Source organism: Microtus ochrogaster, linkage group LG4 (genome assembly GCF_000317375.1).
Source record: "Microtus ochrogaster isolate Prairie Vole_2 linkage group LG4, MicOch1.0, whole genome shotgun sequence".
Taxonomy (NCBI): domain Eukaryota; kingdom Metazoa; phylum Chordata; class Mammalia; order Rodentia; family Cricetidae; genus Microtus; species Microtus ochrogaster.
The window spans coordinates 59,563,636-59,580,655 of record NC_022030.1 but is presented as its reverse complement, the minus strand read 5'-3'; the positions used below and the strand labels follow the sequence as shown (position 1 = coordinate 59,580,655).

The window sequence follows — 17,020 nt, the reverse complement described above, 5'->3', positions numbered from 1 at the left end:
TGATTATAAATGGCGTCTCTGTGTGTTTCTTTGGAACTGAACAGCTGAGGTACTGGGCAGGAAAGAAACTTGCCTATAAATTTACATAACCGTTTCCAAATAACCCATTGTTCAAAGGAGATACAATGAAAAATTAGGTAATACTATTAACTGAATGACAAAGCAAATGTATCAAAAAGTTCACACAATCTGGCTAAAGCCACACACTTACTGAAATGCCAAGTCTTAAATACAGTTACTACAAAACAAGAAAGTGTGAACAAATGTATTGATCTGAATACTTTAATCAGTAAGCAAACAAAATACCCAGCATATTGAAACTAGAGAATAAAATGAAGGAAAGGTTGTAAGAGCAGCAGTTGATATCCAATCCAATTGAATCAAGAAACTGAACTTGGTCCTTTACAAATACTAAAACAACTAGTAAGTCCATGAGTCCAGTGAGGAGAAGGAACTAGGCAACGTCCATCATCAGGAAGGGAAAAGGAAGATAACAACAACCCCACAGACAGTACAGAGATGAGAGGGCAGAGGCACTTGACCACTGAACCCAGAGATGGGTTTATCTAGAGATCTTCCAAATACCTCAGGGATAATAATAATGGCTTCCTGAACTCCTCAGAAGGCTTGACAGGGTGGGCACATTAGAGTCCACAAGCCAAATACAATCTAAATCTACTGCCTGATTTTTAGCCTAGCTGAAAAACAGAACTGGTTCTTACATTATCTTAAGTGGTAGAAAGACGTGAGGTGGTGGTGCACTGGAGATGTGGTCAACAGACTCTACCGAAAATCTTTGCCAAGCCAGGCGGTGGTGGCGCACGCCTTTAATCCCAGCACTCGGGAGGCAGAGGCAGGCGGATCTCTGTGAGTTCAAGACCAGCCTGGTCTACAAGAGCTAGTTCCAGGACAGGCTCCAAAACCACAGAGAAACCCTGTCTCGAAAAAAACAAAAAACAAAAAAAAGAAAAAAGAAAAAAAGAAAATCTTTGCCAATAACAAAATTAAGAAAGGACTCCATCACACTTTAAGGAGCCAGCATTAGCTTAATATCAAAATTTAAAAGAAAAGAAACTAAGCTGGGCGGTGGTGGTGCACACCTTCAGTCTTAGCAATTGGGAGGCAGAGGCTGTTGGATCTCTGAGGCTCTGAATCAAGCCCAGCCTGTTCTACAGAATGAGTTCCAGGATAGCCAGAGCTACACACACACACACACACACACACACACACACACCCCTGTCCAAAAAAAGGGGGGGAGGAAGAAGAGGGGAGAGAAGGGGAGTTGAAAGGAGGGGAGGAGAGGGGAGGAGAGGAAAGGAGAGGGGAGGAGAGGAAAAGAGAGGGGAGGGGAAAGAGGGAAAGAAAAAAAATTGCAGGACTATGTGTATATTATCACCATAGTTATGATAGCACACGTCTTTAATCTCAGCAGTTGGGAGACAGAAACAGATGGATCTCTGTGAGTCCAAGGTCAATCTGGTCTACAAAGCTGATTCCAGGACAGCCAGGGCTACAGAGAAAAACCCCATCTCAAAAACCAGAAAGAAAAATAAAAATCTAATGAGAAAATTTATATTAGTCAAATAAAAGGAAAGAAAATCTATTATTAATTGATATATACAAAATCTAATATATTAAGCCAAACCAAATAAAAGTTTTAACTTTACAGGATGTATTGTGGGTATCTGTGGTTCATGTGGTTCAATCTAAAATCTTAAACATGCTCTGTCTGATTAGAAAATTCTCAGCACACTAATGATAGATGAGAACACCCTTATCATGATTGACCATTTGCACAAAGCCTACATCAGATGCTACCTTGGTGATGACATTCTGGGAGTTTTCCTTCTTGCTGCAGCAAGACACAGATACCCACAATACAGTGCTGCTCAGCCACTGACTGGAGGTCCCAGACAGCACAGAAAGACAGTCTAGAACTCAGCACACAGAACAGTCATATCCAGATAGTGTGTATTTGCTGAAAATATATATATATATATGTATATATACATACATATACATATATATATATAAACTAGTGTGAAAAGAAAGTTATGTCATACATCCGGTGACAAGGTGATTATAAAAAAACAATTGTATTTCTAAACATAATGAACAAAAAAGGTGAATAGGAAACAAAACAGGAAAAAACACAGAGAAGTCTAAAAAAAAAAGAAATAAAACCTCAACTATGAGAAATACAAAATGGATATTAAAGACCTAAATAGACAAAAACATATACCACACTCATGGGTTGAAAAATCGGAAATAAAACTTATTCCATACGCAAATCAACAAAACTCTAATACAGAGACTGCAGTAACTAAAAAGGACTTTAGACAGTTAAAAAAAACTCACAGTTGGACAGTGGTGGCACACACCTTTAATCCCAGCACTCAGGAAGGCAGAGGCGGGCGGATCTCAGTGAGTTTGAGGCCAGCCTGGTCTACAGAGTGAGTTCTAGGACAGCCAGAGATACACAGAAAAACCCTGTCTCAAAACAAACAAACAAACAAACAAACAACAAAAAAACCCTCACAAAAAACTAGCATAACTAGTTCAAAAAGAACATAATTGACAAGATGGCTCTGTTGGCACAGGCAAGTAGGGCAATGGGTCAGATGGGTCAGAACAGTCTAGAACCAAACCCACTCACATAGAGACTTGATTGGCATTGTACAGTAAAAGAGAAAACATTAACCCTTCAGTAAGCCACTGAACTAACCAAATATTAAAATTAAAAGTATCTAACCCCCACTTTGCACCATACTTTAAAAATCCAAATATGACTGATAAAGTGGTAATGTTTCTACTAAAAATTATACAGAGCTTCCTCAGGTCCTTCAGACAGGCACAAATAAATCAAGTGAAATAATGTGTTATATTAAAATTAAAAGCATCTGTTAAATAAAAACACTTAAAAAAAGAAAAAGACAACCCATAGGATTGACAGAAAAAAGCAGAAGACATAACTAACAAAAAGACACATATCCACCCAATCTAAACAAAAAAGCTGCCACAAATCAGTAAGAAAAACAAAGATAAATTGGTTTCCTGAATTTCCATCCAGGAACTGAAGAGGCAACTTCCCCACCACCCACATACGGCTGGTTATCCGTATGAAAGTGATCAGCATCTTTAGTTAATTCAGCCGTGACAATGAAGATGAGAAGATTGTACAGAATGCTGAAGACTGCATGTGAGTCAGACAGCACGGTAATGCAGCACAGGTCAGAGCACACTGTCACAGGCAATCTGCACAGATCATCCGCTACACACAAGCTACCATGGCATCAAACAGAAGAACCCCAAGTGAAAACCATGCAAACATCAGCACCAAATGAAAGAATACCTTGGGTTAGTCTGTCCAGTGAAACATTAAACAGCCATGGAAATAGACCAGCTGCCATATCCACCTTGCAAACACACTACTGAAAGGATCCAGACGGAAAAGAGCAAATGTTGTACGGATGCCATTTTAATAAACTTAAAAAACTCATCTAACATAGGAAAAGTGAAGGATGATGCCTGAGCAGGGATGTGGGTGCAATAGGGCAGGAACATTGTGGCTACTTCTCTGCAGAGCAGGTCCAGGTGCCCTTCTTTCCTGAGCTCCCACTGAGACCTCACACCTGTCTGGAGGCTGGCATCCGTCAAGAGAAAGCTCCCACATGGGAACACTTAGATCTCGTGTTTATCAAGTGAAGATCTGTAGGACAGGTGACCTCACATCCATATGCAAGCATAAAGGAACAAAGCAAGCACTAAATTCTGGGGTGCCTGCAGTAGATGAACAAGCACTCCTGAAAGAACACCTGCTGATGCACTTCATTTCTGGAGCTCAGATTCTTAGTAATCTACGGTGCACAGCCAGGGCCGAGGAGTCAACACTGATACACAGTTTACAGCTGAAATCAAGACTTTTCCTGGATTTCCTCCATTTTCCATGGTTTCCTATTCTGGGACCCCATCCAGGAATCCCACCTTTCCCTAGATGCCTCTGGGTATTTTTTATGCGCTCGGCAGATGTGAGGGGCTGGCAGGTATATCTGGATACAGATTTTCCAGGATCTGATACTTTCGTGTGGTTCCACTGGTTAGGACTGATGGGGAAATCATCATGGCTTGAAGGATCATCTCATCACACAAACAAGAGTCAGGCCTAGAATGAGCTCTCTGCTCCATATTGGCTTTACAGAACAGCTGAACAGCTGGCTGTCAGGAGAGCAGCAGCCAGGGGTCATGGCAGAACAGCATCTCTGGAGATGTGGCTATCACCGTCAGACTACACCTGAGATTTTGCCATTTTCCCTTCAACTCTGGGAAGGCTGCACCAGAAGCTCACACCAGCACTAAGCCCTCACAGACACAGGGACTCCTATGCCACTGGCTCACCCAGAAAATTTTAGCAATACTAACAGGAAGGGATCAGGACTCCAAAGAGTCAATAAAATATGGCCTCAACCTAGCAAGCAAGGAAATCAAAGCTTCCTCTTCATTCCATGTTGTGGTGATCAACAGCCACGTCAGACGGCTGCTGCTGGGTTTGACATTTTGTGGCTCTTCTTTTCGTCTGAGCCACCAACTTCCTACCAAAAATGAGGACAAATTAACAGCACATCCACATATCTGACCAGAGCCAATAGCTCCCAAATAAACGGCAACAGCAGAAACCGGATGCACCCAGAGTGGCCCTGGCTGTGTGTGGCAAGGCTTTCCAGGAACAGAGGAGCAGACAAGACAACTGGCTTCCGCTGAGGTCTGCAGGCCAGACCCCTGTGGAATACATGCAGTGCAGACTGGACCCAGGCCAGACTGGGGACAAGCTACCAATGAGCCCAGCAACACTAGTCTGTTTCTACACATTGCTTCACCTTCAGAGACAAAGAAAAGGAACAGGGGAGACTCCCAAGAAGGCCAGGCTACATACACAGCCCGGAGGCCCTGTCTGGCAATGCTCCAATGCAGACCACCTGCTGGCCTGGCACTGAGACTGCTCACAGAAGAAGAGACAAGCAGTTGAGAAGGGCACTGTGAAAACAGCTCTGGGCTGCCATGGACCATGCCTCATCTCAGACTTACAAACACATTGCTCCTGACACCTCCCAGTGCACCTCACAGGCAGACCAAAGATGCCACACTCCCATAGGCCAATGAACTTCCTCTTCATGACCCCCAAGCTTCCTCTACACTCTAAAGGGTGAAAAGTATCCCTTTATTCACCTCTGCAACAATGCAGTAACCTCTGTGGTTCAGACTGACCCAGGACTCACAGATATAAACCAACATGCTAAATTCTCATTTATTCACAGTAGGTATTTTAAGTCTAAAAATGACAATTGATCAAATGTTCTAGGTTCACTACATAAAGTAGGACAAATTTAAATTCTGGTATTTTTCTAAGGTGGGTTCCTGAGTCTACTGCAGTGACCTTGTGACTCCTGAGGACTAAGACACAGTTTAGAATCAGCAGAGGCCATAGCATTCAATAAGCTCTGACCTCTGCCAATCCCAAAGTCTCTGTGAGCACCCACAGCAAGAATGGAGCGAACACCAACATTTCAAAGACCTCACTCAGGCAGGAGGCTCTGCAGCAGCATCAACAGGGACCTGGCATGAGCCCTGAAGCTCCTGCCCAGTGCTGAGATCTATCAGAAACTCAGTTTAGTTTTCCAGTGGTAGAATTTTGTTTTCAGTCAGATATGTATAAAACTCACTTTGAAGGTGTTCAGACAAGCTATTAAGGGAAGGTACCTGAAATTTAACAATGGATGATGAAAACTATAAAATATCTAACACTAGAAAATACAGAGCTTGCTTTTACAGAAAGCAATGGTGAAGATGTTATCATCACAAATAATTTTAATCAGTGCCTCAAGTGGAACATACTTCCCAGGGCATGCCTGTAACCCCAGCACTCAGGAGACTGAGGCAGGAAAATCTTGAGTCCAAGACTAGCCTGGGTCATATGCTAAGTTTCAGGCCAGCCTGTAATAAACAAACACCAAGAACAACATTAACAACAACAACAAAAAAAAAAAACCAGCACTCGGGAGGCAGAGGCAGGTGGATCTCTGTGAGTTCAAGAACAGCCTGGTCTACAAGAGCTAGTTCTAGGACAGGCTCCAAAACCACAGAGAAACCCTGTCTCGAAAAACCAAAAGAAAAAAAAAATCAAGCAAAATGAAAATGCTAACTCAAACACTTTGAACTGCCTGTCCACTCCTACTCAAGCAAAGCCCTCTCACTGTAAGAATGTCTGGGTGTTAGCTACCCATCTCCTTGCTGCCTGGTAAAAACCTTTGCAAGGAGACAGTTCAGATTATCCACCTGCCAGTCTCCCAACTTCTATCAACTACACAAGCTTGAAGGAAACTCAAACTGTCCCCTCTACTCAGGATGGCCCCAGTGAGATGTCAGACTACCAGGTTCAAGGTCTATGGTCCCCCAGCTCAAGGAGGTGACTGGTTGCATTCTCAAGCAAATACATGCCAACTAGTCTGTGAACCTCAGCTGAACTGAGTCAACTATTGCCTACAAGTGGACATGACCCTACCTTACCTTCCCCTCCACCATGAGACGTATGCAAGATGCTTCCCATGACTGGGAAGACAGAAGAGAGCCAAATCACAGGAGAACAGGAAGGTGGATGAAAAACTGAACTACTTCCAGAGTCTAGAAAGGAACCCCAAGGGAGACAGCTCAAAAGAAAGCCCAATCTCCCACCTAAAGCCCAGCAGGTACATTTCCTTTAGGCTAAGCATTATGGGGCACTGAAGCCATGGTGGGCAGCCAGCATGCCAAGTCTCAATGGCCCCATCTCTGGCCTCAGCAATGGTGCTAGGAGATACACTGCTACCATACTGCCTGTGCTAACTGCCTGAAGGGGAAGACGAATATATTCCCTCAAATGTCTACAGAGGACAGTGAAACCTATGCTCATTTAGAAAAGAACCACTTTCCTATATGAAGATGTCTTTTGCAGACACAGGACTCTCAGAGGAAGGCCCAACAATGAGGACATCTGTGCCATATGGTCCTTGATCCTTGGCTGAGTGCCTCCACTCCGAGGCAGGCCCCTCGCTACCTGCCCTGATGCTGCAAGAGGGAGACAAAAGTCCCCGAAGATCTGGTTCCCTTCTCAGTCACCACGTTCAGACCAATACCCATGCAGGCTTTCCAGGGGGCCTTAACCTTCTACTTTCTACCATCACTAAGGTGACCACAGGGCACAGTATGAAGAGAACTCTGCATGGCTCCAAGTTACGCCGAAGCTTTCCAAGGAAACTGCTGGCATTTCCTGCAACCAGTTTCCCCAGGCACTACCTCAAACTTTCTAAAACACTTTCAATCCCTGATGTGTAAGAAAGACTAATTATATCTCTCTAGTCCTTTGGATAGAACCAAACAAAGCACTGGGCCTGGATAGATGACTGAGTAGTAAAGAGTACTTGTTATTCTTTCAGAAGTTCTGAGTTCCAACCCAGTACCCATATGGTAGCTCCAGTTTTAGGGAATCCAACACCCTCTTCTGGACTCTGTGGGCACTGCATGCATATGATACATAGACATACATGCAGACAAAACATCCATACACATGAAATGATCAATAAATCTATTTTTATGTTAATTTTTAAAAAAAAAAAAAAAACAACACTACTTACCAGAAAGAAGGATGGAGGATAAGGTGGCCACTTCATAAGGAGCCCCTGCAGCTGCAAGCAGTAAGGTAAGGTGTAGGGGCAGGTATGCACACTGCATCAATCTGAGAGAAAGGCATGGGCTTGAAGAATCAGTCAGTCCTTGTTATGGACTGGTTCCATGTGAAGATGAAAATAAAAGCATCAAGAATTCTGCATCATGCTGATGGCTGAATATAGGAAGGAGGGGCTTCCACTAAAAGCAGCCTAACTTGCTTAAGACTACATGCATTAGAAACTATAACCTCACAGTTTTCTCAGAACACCCATACCAATAGTGAGGTCTTTTGAATCAACAGGGCACTCAGGGCTCTAATTAAGTCCACTTTCTCCAAGAGATTTCCTTGAAGAATGGAAGAAGAGCACACCAACTGTGAGTGAAAACTAATTCAAGTGGGGCCTGCAGCTCTTCCAGTGGAAGCTTTTTAACACCTTCTGTGAAGTCTAAATGTTGGCTTCCCCACCCAGTGTAGCAGCATTAAGAAGTACGGCCACAGGGAAGAAATGAAGTGTGAGGACAACACCCAGAGTGTATTGAGGGCCCTTCAATAGGGAGGGGCTCCTGGCGCCAGCACAAAAGCAAGCAGCAGGGTGGGACGAAGCAGAGGCCGGGGAAGCCCTGACCAGACAGTCACAAGCATCCTGATCTTAGCCTTCCAGCCTCCAGAAATGCACCTAAAATTTCTGTAGACTTTAAGTCATATCACCAAAGGGGTTTTATTACAGCAGCAGAAATGAACAGAGACACAGAAACTAAACAACCAGAATACAAGGAATAGGCTTCTAAAAACTGTTCTGAGAGTTTGGAACTTAAGGGGGAAGGGGAAGCTCTCCCTTAAATTCCAGTCCTTGCTGTACAAGCATGGGGACTTGAGTTCAGTCTCCAATACCCATGTAAAAAGCTGGGCCTAGTGGCATACTGTGGTATATATTACCTAGCACTGGGGAAGTGTAGACAGGAGGATCTCTGGGGCTCCCTGGCCAGCCAGCTTACCCTTACCAGCCAGCCCCAGGTCTCAGTGAGAGACCCTGTGTCAAAAAAAAAAAAAAAAGTGGGCGGCTCCTGAGGATGACACCTGAGGCTGACCTCTGGCCTTCACATGCACACAGAAGCATGTACACATACACACACACCCACACATACATACATGACTGCCCATATCAATCTCGGTTATCAAAGGCTGACATGACTGGACAACAACCGATCCCAACAAAGGGAATACAAAGTCAAAGCTGATTTAGGTCTTGTGAGAATGTCATTGAATGCAGAAAATCAATTCATCCTGCTAATGACCACTAAATAAGAGAACACCAAGATACTTTAACCAACTTTATAGTTCTTTACAAACGCTATCTCTGATGGGATTTGTAAAAAAAAGATGTAACTAGCCATAGATTTTATTTTAAAACATACAAGTGTTACCTATAGATAAGCTTCATGACTTCTTTGCTAAGTACACAGTGACAGTGAGAGCTAGGAAGGCTCAGATGCTGAGCACTTGATGAAAGCAGTGTGAGCCTACTGTTCCGCTTCATTTGCTTTCATCATCACAGTGCTCCTCGGTGTCCATTTCTAATGTTCTCATGAACTAAGCAGACAGAGAGGTGTGCTGGGGAGAAACATTCAGTTTCACCCAAATCTCCAAATTAACATGGTTCACAAGGCACCCACTCAGCTTAATTCCGCTTTCCATGGCCAGCAAAGAGATTTCAGAGGTCTGAAATATACCTAATATGCAATGCACACAGTGTAAAACCATAAGTCCAAGCATGGCTGAGCTAAGAGAGCCAAGATCCATGGTAATACTGTATGTAGCAGGAGAGGATAACAAAGGGGAATAAGGTCAGAGCCTCTGTATCTAGACGTGATGAGATCATGGCAACGCAGACCGCAACAGCAAATCCAACTCTCTCCCTCCATTCTAAGCCTTGTTTCCACTAGGCCACGTACCCCAGGCAGCAAGCATCATGCCCTGCTCTTCAGACTCAGCCAGTACAGCTCTTCTGGGGGAACATCTTCAAATGTATACAGTTTTTCTGGGAGCTGCTATGATCTGCCTATCCCTTCTCTTAGCAAGAATCACTCCATCCCTGAATGGCCTGCCTGGCCTGGGAAGTCCCATACTGTAGAGAGGATAACTAGACTTATCTGGATCCAAAGCACTCTGCTGCCCACAGAGAACCATGTGTGGGACATGGACTCCCGTTCCTGGCTGGCCTCTGAAGCACTGACTGACCTCAACCTAGGCAGTTATTTGATGGCAGGCAATACTGGTTTCCTCACCCACACAATGGCACGATGGCGTTCCAGCTCACTTCACAAGGTTATCAGGACACATAAATGTAATAACTGGAAAGCACAATTCAGAACGAACTTGCTATTCATTCTGGTCCCTTAAAAGCACAGCGGTGTTTGACTTGGAGTAAGCAAGTAATCAATGCTGATTTATGATCACTATAAGTTTTAAACACCTACGGTTAAACAGAGCCAGTTCTTCAGCTGGAGCAGCTCTCGGCCTTGCATAGACCAGCTCTGGAGGCGGCATGCATCTGCACACCTGTCCACGTACGACCTGCCCCCACTGCCGGGTGCTGCAATTATGGCCTTTCTATTCCAGCACCAAGCTGTGCTCAATGGTTCCTAATGATTCGAGTATTGAGTTTTCTGTGTCAAATACATACCAGGAGTTCATTCTTAAATTTCAATATCATTAATCATCTAACATTCAGCATCTCAGAACTCAGAAATTTGCATTTCTACAATGGGGGCTTTGAAAGACGGACACAAATGCAAATGCTCCCCAAACTGTGGAAGAATTTTCAGAAAATTGCCAAAACAAACCATCAGCACACCATTGACAGTGAATATTCTGAGCTCTTCCTAGTGACAGGGTATTCGTGATTTTTAAAAGACAAAACACAATTTGAGGATTGAAAAAAAAAATGGGTTGAAAAATAAGTCCTTATGTCTACATGATTTCCAGAACAAATCTTGACTGATTAAGATCCCAGATAATCACAGCATGGAGAAGCCAGGGTGGTGACAACTTGAGAGCTGCACATGCTACTGGGGTGGCTGCTGGGAAGATGCCAGCAAGATGCATGTGCTAGGAGCTGGGCAGGAGGCAGCAAGATACAAGAAGCATTCTGGAAGTCTTTCCCTAAGAAAGCAGGCTCAAGCACTCCCAGGATTAACACACTCCCACCCAACTCTGGTCCATTGCCTGAGGCATCTCACTTCCTTCTCCAGAGAACCAGAAGCAGGCACAGAAAAAATGGTCACTTCTCCATGAACTTGGCCAGTTCAGTCTTGCTCCCTACTGTCGCACCCTCAGAGTGGCTACCTCCCTGGTGCCCCTCCTGTTCCCTACCAGATCTGGATGAAGTTGCTCCTATCTGGCTGACAATGCTGCACTCCTAGGCCTCCTGCTGGCTGGCTACCCTTAACTACCTACACACCTGTCCTGCGAGTCTACTGGACTCTTACACCAGGCCTCACTCAGAGTCTGCAACTCACCTGCTACCAGCTGTCCAGAACTCACTTCTGTATGCACCTCAGTCCACAAAATTCATTCTCTACCCTACACTGTGCAGTATCCCTGAAACAAACACATTGCAGAGCCCCATATAAGAGCTACAAAAAAATCCTTTATGATACAAGCTCATTATCACTTAATTTCTTCATTACTATATAATGACCTTGGCAGTCAAACTGGTTGAAATAAATAGAACTCAAGACCATACAAGTGAAGGCTAAGACCAAGCATGCACCTTTAATCCCAGCACTCAGAGACAAGAAACAAGAGAAGGACAGCCTGGTACACATGTGAGTTCCGGGACAACCAGGGCTATATGGTCAGACCCGGTCTTCAAAACAACAAACAAACAAACAAAGAAAACCAAAACAAAAAAGTGAGGACTAGAGCACAGAGATGGAAGGAACTTCAGGATCTCAGCTCAGCCCAGGCCAGCCCAGGCCAAGGATCCTAGGGACCCAGAAAACAGTCCTAGTCATTATATTGTGTTGACACAGTCTTCACCTCCTTCCATGTGATGGTTCAGACTAACAGAATATTATTAAACTATAGAAGGGACCAAATTAAAGCACTGATCTTGTATTGCACACGCCTCCCTCAAAGCGGTTACTTTATTTGTAACCTGACACTGGCCAGGCCTCTCACTAAGACCTTAGAGATAAGAAAACAGACAGAAGGATCCTGTCTCTGCCTGGATCTGAGGCCATCAGCTAGGTCACCATAGATGTCTCTCCTAGTGGATACCTACTTTCTCTAAGCAGACCTTCAAACAAGGAAGTTCAAATACACTGTAGACACAGGGTAATGCCAAAAACTGAGTGCATGAGTGATCAGGTGACAATGCCTGGGTTTCCTGGTAGCCAGCCAGTTACCAGTATCTAGGTTCACGTTAACATCAAGAAAGACAAGAGCAATTATTGGAAGGGAAATGGATAGGAAATAATGAATGGCTCCTTGTTCTTCCAGCAGACCTCGGGCACATCAGTCCTCACACCACTATTTGCAGGGGACCTGCCTCGCAGTCAGAGGTCTAAGAGCTGAGTAACCACAGCCTGCCTGGGCATATCCCAACAGTGAGGGCTTCAGTGCAGGACGAGACCAGTAGCACCATTCAGAACCTCCTTCACAAACTGAACTAACCCAAGCCCTTTCCTCAGGCTGCTCACAGCACTGGAAACAGTTATTTAGAGCAATAAATCCCAACAGCTAGGCGGCTTTTACGTCAGAGAGCCAGGGCCTGGCTCTAGCAAAGTCCAGAAAGAACGGCAATAAAATCATAACACAGGCCTCACCCAGCACCACAGGGAGTTTAAAGGAAAACAGAGGAGAGAGGAGTTATACACAGCAAATAAAAAGGCCACTTCATCAACAGGCCAAATCCAAGCTGCCCTGCCAATGTGAGAGAGGACCCAAAGGCCACAGGACTCCACCAGGGCCTAATGTGCCACCATCACTGCACCAGGCCACACAGGAGCATGCAGGAGTGAGCCAGGCAGGCCAGGGCATGGGACCAGAGAGAAGACACTGGGTCGCAGAAGAAGGAAGACAGACAACCTCGAGACAGTGACTATCCTGGCTCCCTAGCTTGGTCCCAGCATAGTCACAAGTTTCCTGTTCCGGGTAGCAAATCTAAGGTTGGAGAGCTCTGTGGAGGAGGCTGTAATTAACCTGTACAAGGCTCCAGGCTCAATTCCCAATATTAAAAATCAATGAATTTGGTAATCAACTATTAATTCTCTTTCTTCCCAAAATCCACTAAATTCAAAATATAAACTGTAGAAGGATTCAAGGCAATGCCTAACAATGAGAAATTAGAAAACAATGACTTACTCACCTGAAACTACAAGGTAAAGAAGCAAAAATGTGTCACCAGTAAGGACCTATGGCCTAGGCACAGAGCCAGCTCCCTTCTTGGTATTCAGGACTGTGATATGCCATATGGAGGGCACCTGTTATATGGCTGCAGAAAATAATCTGCAGAAGACCACAGGGCTGGAGAGGCAGGAATCTCAGCAAGTTCCAAGCCCAGAACAAACAGCTCAGCCACAGACATGCAAGCATTCTGAGGTCTCAGCACAAAGCAGCTCATTGCAAGACACAGAGGCACATACAACTTTACACAAGAGAAAGAGCCAACAACACCCCAAGGACAGACAAACAAGCAGAGGGGCTGGAGGTGCAGCTCAATGGTAGAGCACTTGCCTGGTGTGCAAGAGGTTCCAAGTTTGATCCTCAACTAAGGGAGGGAAGGAGGAGGAGGGGAAATAAGTGAATAATGATAGGTAAAATTCCACACACAAAGGGCAAAGAGTCTCTGAGGGAGAAAGCCAGGATCTAGCTGACCCCATTCACAAGGATAAGGCTTGAAGAAAGTGGCTGGGAAAAGTCAGAGGTAAATAGATGGGGCAAGATCCATTAGCCAAAAACAGGCAAGTATTTTACAGAACAGAATAAACACTGTACTCTGGTAAAAGAGCTCATTAATCAAAAGAATAGTCATTAATTTTTAATTGAGCACTGGGGCAGAAACACCAAACTGTATAGAGAAAAATGATTAATATTGTTAAAAGACTATACCAAAATTATAACTACAACAGAACATTTTACTTTTCTCAGAAATCATGAAGACAAAGAATAAAGGGCATCCTGGCTTAAAAACTCAATTGAGTTAATAGATATAGGGACAATGTAACATTTAGGGAGAATGTACTCTTGTACATAACTAGGTCATACATATGTATGAGAGAATTTTAAACAGAGTACAAAGATATACTTACAAACCTCTTTAGACCAACAATGTAATAACAAGAGCACACTTTTCCTTAAGTGCCTGGGTAGTGTGTACAAGATCTGATTATATCTGTATCAGGTCACATAGTATGAACCCCGTTTACAGAGCAAAGAAAACAATCATTTTCTCCAACATAATAGCAGAAATAAAACAGACTGAATCTACCCAGTGCCAGAGTGGTGAAAGGTAGGAAACTACGCCCCCTTATACACTACAACTAGGAAGTTCAGTCAGACAACATTCTGGAGCAATTTCAGCCATCCTAAAGACATTTTCAACCTGTATGTCTGCTGACCCAGCTTCAGTTTTTCATAAGTTATCCTGTGGAAATACTTACAGTACTGTACATAATATATTCATAGTAATTGTGTAATATCAATTTGGAGCTATCATGAATATTGCCACAACCACATAAAGCACAGTCAAACTGTCAGAAAAATGTCAGGGTCAGGTTTATGTGCACACTGACATCACAGATATTCACAACACACTAACATAGAAAAACATCTAACACATTACTTCACATACAGATGTGGGCACAGGGAAGACACACACCTCTATCTCACTGCAGAGTGGGAGGCATATCTACATACCAATATCTACTGTAGCCATTCCAGTCTACACAGCTTAACTTTTTCCTACAATCACCATAAACCATTTCTTTAGAACAATCAATACATGAAAAACTGACTCAATAAAACCCTCCTACCTAAATAAAGCCTGGAACCCTGCCCTCTGAAGCTCTCAAACGGATAATGCCCCAGGGAAGTATGTGTGACCACTCTGCTCCCAACAGTCAGGGAGAAAAGGGCCTAGACCCTCCCTAAGCCTCTGCCTCTACCCAATGGAGCAGGCTCAGAAATAGGCTGACAGAACCTCAAGCATCCATCCTAGCTAGCATCTATCCAGCATCCTGTGTGTACCCAGGACAGATACTGACACCTAAAGCTCTATAGACTATACAATACACTAGAAGTAGCCAAAGGCAGCCAGAAGTTCTTCAGGTCAGGGCTCTCTACATTTACCATGGATCATGCAAGCTTTGCTACTTTCTAAGTCCAAATCTTATATGTATTTGTTAAGGCCCAAGTACACAGTTTCTAATCCTGTTCTGCCCTTCCAGCTCCTTGACCTGAGAGTAATCCTTTGACCCAGCATTTCCAAAGGCATTTAGGGCTATTGAGAATCAGAAAGGCCTATGAAATGTTTAATATGGCACCAAAGAGCCAGGCGGTGGTGGTCCACACCTATAATCCCAGCACTCAGGAGGCAGAGGCAGGCAGATCTCTGTGAGTTAGAGTCCAGCCTGGTCTACAAGAGCTAGCTCCACTATAATTAGTGGTCCTAGAGAAGCTAAATAAGGAGAATCCAAAGAAAACATATAGGCATCCTCTTGAATATTAACCTTCATCAGGCGATGAAAGGAGACAGAGACAGAGACTCACATTGGAGCACCGGACAGAAATCTCAAGGTCCAAATCAGGAGCAGAAGGAGAGAGAGCACGAGCAAGGAACTCAGGACCGCGAGGGGTGCACCCACACACGGAGACAATGGGGATGTTCTACTGGGAATTCACCAAGGCCAGCTGGCCTGGGTCTGGAAAAGCCTGGGATAAAACTGGACTCTGAACATAGCGGACAATGAGGACTACTGAGAACTCAAGAACAATGGCAATGGGTTTCTGATCCTACTGCACGCACTGGCTTTGTGGGAGCCTAGGCAGTTTGGATGCTCAACTTGCTAGACCTGGATGGAGGTGGGGGTTCCTTGGACTTCCCACAGGACAGGGAACCCTGATTGCTTTTCGGGCTGAGGGGGGGGGACTTAATTGGAGGGGGGGAGGGAAATGGGAGGCGGTGGCGGGGAAGAGGCAGAAATCTTTAATAAATAAATAAATTAAAAAAAAAAAAGCTAGCTCCAGGACAGGCTCCAAAACTACAGTGAAACCCTGTCTTGGGAAGGAAAAAAAAAAAAAATGGCACTAAAGAAAGCTAGCTAAGACCCAGGATTGGCTGTTTGGAACCAAGGCTTCACCCTACTCAGGGTCACCCCAGCAGCACTGCCCCTCACTTGCCCTGACAAGAAACTCTGCAAGTTATCTGCTGATGTTTACCCATCACATACTCAAACACAATTCTTTTTCCTCGTCATCAAGGAAACTGCCTGCCATTTGAGTGGGCATGCAAACCCAGAGCATCCTTTGAATCTCCAGGAGGTCTACAACAGCCCCTTGAACCAAAAGACAAGAACCCCCAGTTACTAAACACTTGGTGATGCTGCAAACCAACAGCAACTGCCACAGGAAAGCAAAATCTAAAGCAAAACAAGCAGGCTGCAGTGGCAGCAGCAACACATCTGTAACAGGAGCACTAGAAACCAAAGATACAGGCCTTACCTGGATGGCTTTGGGAGCTCATTGCTAGCAGCGTCAGCGCCTTAAGTTCAAAATGGCTCAAAATGTCCACGTAAACAGTAGCTCCAACCAGCTCCAAACTTCCACCAGCACATGCAAGTACAAAACTGAGGAGGCTCGGGTCCCCGCTGCGTAAACTCGAAGTCTCACTGGTAGGGTCTTGTTAACCAAGTAATCCACAAGAAGAGCAGAAGTTGTCACCTGGCCTTACAGAGATGAACCTGCATGGTCAGAGAAGAAAGGAGCCCTCAGTTGGGATGTGAACACTGAATCTGGGCATTACCTAACTAAGGGAAAAGGTTTTCACTCTTTTCTTTGTTTATAAACCCAAGAACCAGAAAAAGTAATTCACACTAAACCAGTTCAGCATGAACCACTGAGGTTTGTCAAAAACTACATGTGAGCAAAACAATATCAGCGAGCAATGTTCCTCATCACTGCTGCACTGCTGACATCACAGAATGGCTACACAGTGGCTGGGTTGTGAAGCTGTTACACTCATGGAAAAACCCAGCAGTATCCCTGACATCCACCCACCAGAAGCATCAGTCAAGTATGAATCCAGAAAAGTCTCGGGGG

The 17,020-nt window shown here is 44.4% G+C and overlaps 1 protein-coding gene across 5 annotated transcripts in view; it reads right to left on the bottom strand.

Moving 5' to 3' along the window:
• The window catches only part of Hdac4 (histone deacetylase 4), a 229,740-nt gene extending 213,088 nt beyond the window's left edge, over window positions 1-16,652 (bottom strand). For all 5 annotated transcript variants that reach the window (XM_013351744.2, XM_013351743.2, XM_005361679.3 and 2 more), the window contains exon 1: window positions 16,424-16,652. In XM_013351744.2, the coding sequence (XP_013207198.2) occupies window positions 16,424-16,445 (22 nt within the window). In that variant the 5' untranslated portion in view covers window positions 16,446-16,652. The remainder of the gene's footprint in view (window positions 1-16,423) is intronic.
• Window positions 16,653-17,020: the final 368 nt, after the last annotated feature.